Below are 5,939 nucleotides of genomic sequence, written 5' to 3' on the forward strand. Positions count from 1 at the left end.
TATCTATCTATCTATCTATCTATCTATCTATCTATCTATCTATCTATCTATCTATCTATCTATCTATCTATCTATCTATCTATCTATCTGAAATTTTCATTACAGATCTGTTTGAATGTTGAAAACCCATAAAAACATGACACTTACATTTTCAACAGAATATTTAACACAAAACTTCTCTGGTCTGCTCAAGTCCCAATTCACCTGTAGAGCCTTATATCTGTCACATTATGGTACCTTGACTGACAGCTTCTCTTTGTCCGTCTCCATCTCTCTTAAGGATTCATTAGTCCCTATAGACTCCAGCAGTCTAAACATATTGCACCATTCAGCTGGTACTTACGTGTCATCTGTTATCTATTGGACTGGTGTTTCTGGTGAGCATATGAATGATAATCAGGCCTTTGTGCGTCCATAGAGGTGCAGCAGGATCTGCAGCCTGTGATGTTGCCTCAGGGGGAGATTAGGAGGGGCAGCCGGCCCTCTGTGTCACGTCGACAGTCACAGCGCCCATCCGCGGCTGGGCCAAACCCCACTGGGACCTTAAATCCTGTTACACTGTCAGCTAAAACCATCATTTGTATTAGAGATGTGTGGGTGTTTAAGTGTGTGTACATATTAAGTGAGGGAGGGATAGTGTCTTAAACTATGAATTATTCATACCAAAAAGAAAAGGAGATATTGACTACATCTCCATAAACAGACTGCTCTCTTTATGTCATCAGGCACGAGATCTTTGGGTATAATTGCGTAAAAGCCCCTGAAAATGTGCTTCTCCAACAGCACAGCAGGCACTGGTCAGTGTTATCATCAGGGATGAATTTGAGTGATGGCAATTGTTCCAACTTAATATCTTATAAATAATTTACTATTTCAGGGGTATGGCTTCCCCTCCCCATCAAACATTAATGTTAAGAAGCTTTACCAACCCACAGCTGCTAGTTACTGAACGCATGAAGCTATGCTGAATTAGTCCGGCTCACTGGTTTGTTACAAAACATTAAATAAATTAACAGAAAAAGAAAAGTGCATGTGGATGTGGAGGTGATGATGCATAAACCTTATAAGTGCCTACAGGTGTATTTTTGTAGCTTGGAACTAGTGCAAAAATGAGCCGTTATAATGTGAGCAGGCTATTTTCCCTCGATTACTTATCTCAGTAACAAGTGATTATGGAGGATGAGATTCTTTGCACTTCTGGCCCGCGCCTCCAGAGGGAGGTCAAAACTATTTGTCAGTCTCCAGTTGGGATTGCAAATTAGGATAAGCCTCCCCTGCGAGAGGACCCATGAAACCTCTATTCCTATCCACGGGATGACTGCTGCACATAATTTGAAAATTAGGGCCTCTGATAACATCTTTATGTTGAGCAATGCGTCAAGCTGCCACCGCGTAGGCTGCATATCTGAGAAAGCTTGATATGAGGCATAATTCTTTTCAAATCTGAAGCGATTAGAGGCCTGAATTGAAAAAGAGAGAGACGCGTTTTACCCCTCCTTTTTCATCATCATCATCATCATCATCATCATCATTATTATTACTATTATTATTTTATTTTAGGGGGGCTTTAGCGCACAAGCTGGCAAGCTCTCGGTGAGTGTTTTGAGGTATGATGAAAACAAGTCATTAACGTATTAACTAATTAGGAATCGTAATAAAAGCGGCAGATTCGTATTTACAGGTTTCAGAGATTGCAGCAAGATTGACAGACTAGTTAATGGCTCATTCCTGGCAGGAAATGAAAGGATGGACTAATGCAAAAAATAAATAAATCTGAAAATGGCTCTCGCGCATATAACAGGTTTTTGTCCTAATGACGAGATCTCGTTAAAGGGTTTAACTGCTCCTAATTTGTAACTACTTTAATGGCGCCACCTAATTACAGGTCTTGTTTTTTTTATTTTTTATGGAAGATTAGCGGTGTGAAGCTGAGCGCATTAAGCCTCTTTTATGAGGAGAGAACAGATAGCATCACACCGTCATGTGGCTGTGTTGTGTGGAGCTGAAGGACTAATTCCCTGGACGTGACAATTTATGGCAAATGATGCTTAAAGCATAACACGTAAACAATAAAGCGACAACGAGGAGCCTTTCTTACATTAAAAAAAACGATGGCCTACGTGTCAAGTATAGGAACATCAGAAGGAAAGAAAAAGAGGGGAAAACAAGCGTCGAGTTTCGCCTTTTATGTCACGTCTAGTCGTACTTTAACGTTGTGTGCTTAGGAAAGAAGCAGCTCTGCAGAAGAAGAATCGCATTCCACTATTTACTCACATATTACGGCTCCAAGTCTCTTTGAAGGTCTTGTTCAGAAAGCCTTAAAGTGAAAGAAAATGTTTTCCTATTACTTAATTCAATCAGAGCGCCAGGCGGGGGCTTCACGCACCGCGCACTGGGCTCCTCTATGACAGAGTCGCCTTTGTTGGGTCTATCCGCCGCTGTCACACACTTTAATTCGACTCTCTTTCTCTCTCATTGAAAACCCTCCACAATGACATTCAATAAGGGCCGCGGAGTGAAAACCTGGTTATTTTTACATATTCTTTCCCCCGACTCGGCAGGGGCCCGAGCAAAGGAATTAATCACTGCTCTTTAACAGCACTGGCTTCAGGCAATGACTTGTCCCTTTTTTTGTGCCCAGAAATGACACATTAACCCTAAAATGGATATGCATAAACTTTACATTCAGCTGTTGCGTTTATGTTTTTTTCTTCTTCTTTCTGCACTGTCAGTAAAGTAGACACACGGACCTGCCGGGATGCAGACGCAAATAATGAGGAAAAAAGAAAGAAATAAAAGACGTAGGTTTGGGAATCATGGGTGTTTTCTGGTGTTAATTAAAAAAAAGAAAAACTTTAACAATACTTGGCGGCTTTGCCTTGACAGCTCCACCAAATATAGACGCGATTAACTTTTGATTTTTAAAAGCAACTGCGGGGAAATCGCTCTCTAATTTACCTGCTGGATTGAAATATTTGAATAAATGTAAATGTGTGCCAGCGACTCTCCACCTCTACCTCTCGCCCCGGGACACGCAGACCTACTTTAGACTTTAACTCAGACACACTGGTTAATGTCTAAGACAAAACTTGAATGCACGCCGGCTCTCCAAATGTGACAGAAACGTTTTCTCTCGCAAATTTAAGCTCGTCTCTATGATAAAATGAGAATGATGATAAAAGGGAGAATGGGCTGTGCCGCCTCTTGCGGCGTGGGTGGGGCTGACAAGAATAGACTACATTATGCAGTTCATTTAGTTAACAAGTGAAATAATGGGGAAGCGTGCAGTGGGAATGCCGAGAGAAAGGCACAAAACCCTATTGAGAGCTCTTGGCCGCTTACAGCGTAACCGTCACATGGCCGAACCGAGTCCGCGGCAGCTATTTAAGGAGAGGCTGTGCGCCTTCAGCACCACTTCGCTGTCCACAGTCCCGGAGAAAGCACGCTGACGCAACCAAACGAGCACGAACGACTTCAACTTTCGAGCACGCCGAGCAACAAGTTTGCAAACATGCCGAGATCTTTTCTCGTGGATTCCTTGATTTTAAGGGAGGCCAACGACAAAGGGAACGAGAACAACCCACCTTTATTCCCGTACGCTGTGCACTCGCCGCATCACGCGCACGGGCTGCCAGGCTCCTGCCACTCGAGGAAAGCCGGGCTTTTGTGCTTCTGCCCGCTGTGCATGACCGCCTCCCAGCTCCATCCATCTCCACCGACGCTGCCGCTTCTCAAAGCATCGTTTCCTCCCTTCAGCTCACAGTACTGCCACTCGGCTCTGTCGAGGCAACACTCTTCATCCAACAGCGTCAACCTCAGCCACGGACCGGGGATATACCAGGCTGCCTACTCGGTCCCAGACCCTCGACAGTTCCACTGCATCTCCATCGGTGAGTAGAGGCTGTTTTAACTACTGATCGAGTTCAGAAAACGCTTTATTAAATTTGTTTCCACAATTTCCCCCCCGTGGCTCACAGTTTATGTTTGTTTTCTCAGAAAACAGTAACGGCAAACTTCAGAGCAGCAAGCGCATGCGCACCGCCTTCACCAGCACGCAACTTTTGGAGCTGGAGCGAGAGTTCACCTCCAACATGTACCTCTCCAGACTGAGGCGCATTGAGATCGCCACGTACCTGAACTTGTCCGAGAAGCAGGTGAAAATCTGGTTCCAGAACCGCAGAGTGAAGCACAAAAAGGAGGGAAAGAGCAGCGGCCAAAGGACTGGATCACATAACTGCAAATGCTCGTCCCTGTCAACCGCCAGGTGCTCGGAGGAAGAGGATGATGACATTCCCATATCTCCTTCCTCGTCCGAAAAGGAAGATGTGGACCTGTCCGTCTCCCCCTGAACGCCCCCCTCTTTGATCCCCCCTTTCTGAAAGATTTTGCTCCTGATGATTTTGAATACAGCCAAAAACAAACAGACTGTTCCACTTGTGTTCAGTCGACTGTACATAGACAGAGAATATTTTAAAATCAGGGGACTGCCCTGAATTATTGTATAGCTGTATACATGTTGTACGTTTTGTATGTAGTTTTTTCTGAAAACAGTCACTTGTTGTTGCCAATCCGATGAATATGGTAGGCATATTTGTAAAGATACCCCCCCCCCCCCCAAAAAAAAAACAACAACCCCCAAACAAACAATAGCAACATTGTTAATGAGTATTTTGGGGAAGACAGTATTTTGTACTATACTTGGTAAATACTGGTTAGATTCATTCTATGTGGATGGAACTGTGACTTAAAATATGGAAAGCTGGAGAGAAATCCGCCGACACCACTCTGAAATTATATCTTCAGTGTAATTGAAAAAAAATATTTATTTATTTAAAAATGTTCATACTTAAATAAAATATTTCTGAGCGGTAGACTGCGTTGTCTTGTGGGTTATTATTTTATGTTTTTTTGCGCACCACTGAATGCGCACGGGGACAAACATTCTGTATTCTGTTTTCCGGCTGAAAATATTAGTTTGGGTATTAATTTAAAAGGAAAAAGCCAAAAAGGTACAATTACAAATATTCGAAATTGTATCTAGTATCCTTTATTTAAACTAAGAAATAAGATATAGGGACATTCACATATTAAAACTTTGGATAGCTGCGCTTACGTGAAAACGTTCGCTTTGCTCGGCTTTTCAGAACTTAGACTGTTTCTGTGCAAATTAAACACGCATATTTTAAAATTCCCTCACGAAACGTTAAAGCTGCTGGTTGCAGGGTGTGTTGGTGCTTTGGGGAGATTTTAAAGGTGCTTAACAGAGTTAATTTTCCCCCACAGAAACCCAAAACAAATTTGGTGTTACTATTTTCCCCCGTGAGATTCCCAGACTGCCCTGCGTCGTACACACAAATAAAATGTTCTTGTGCATCGAAGAAGCGCGTTGGATATTACGTGCCTAAGAAGGAGTAAATTAAGTACTTCATAATCTTTATCACTCAGAAGCGATAAATGCATTATCGTGGACACCTCTTACGCGCTTTCCCTGGGGGGCACTCGACCCAGCTATAGCTGCCTGGCCCTTCTGAGCTTTTCCCCCCCAAAGTTTCATCCCAGCTGAAACGATCTGTCTCGTGTGACCGAGTAAATAATCACTGTGGGTGTATAATGGTGCATCAGGAATGCGCATAACTTAAGATATCGATCTAACATGAAAATAAATGAGAAAAGGACGCAGTTTAGTGTCCGTGACCCAGATTGTTCTAATTGTTAACGGAGCACCGTGCACAAGATTGTTGTCGGTTTTATAAACTCTGTGTGCTTTAGCCCCATACAAACCTATTAAAACTCGACACGTGTAACTTGATAACATAAAAAAATATTAATTAGCATAGCATTTTTTTTTAAAAATTGTTAATGATTTAAACCAGCCAAATGAATTATTTGTCAAATAATACGCGGCAGCCCTTAAAAAAAGAAACCCAGTCTTCTAGTAA

At 42.6% G+C, this 5,939-nt stretch overlaps 1 protein-coding gene across 1 annotated transcript; it reads left to right on the plus strand.

Annotated features, from left to right (window-relative positions):
* Window positions 1-3,429: 3,429 nt before the first annotated feature.
* Window positions 3,430-4,603, plus strand: gsx1 (GS homeobox 1). The gene is made up of 2 exons (XM_005735433.1): window positions 3,430-3,890; window positions 3,997-4,603. Exons 1-2 carry the CDS (start codon window positions 3,512-3,514, stop codon window positions 4,347-4,349), a joined length of 732 nt encoding a protein of 243 aa, XP_005735490.1. The 5' UTR covers window positions 3,430-3,511; the 3' UTR covers window positions 4,350-4,603.
* The last annotated feature ends 1,336 nt before the right edge of the window (window positions 4,604-5,939 follow it).

Source organism: Pundamilia nyererei, unplaced genomic scaffold, assembly GCF_000239375.1.
Source record: "Pundamilia nyererei isolate P.nyererei 1_Seehausen unplaced genomic scaffold, PunNye1.0 scaffold00064, whole genome shotgun sequence".
Classification (NCBI taxonomy): Eukaryota; Metazoa; Chordata; class Actinopteri; order Cichliformes; family Cichlidae; genus Pundamilia; species Pundamilia nyererei.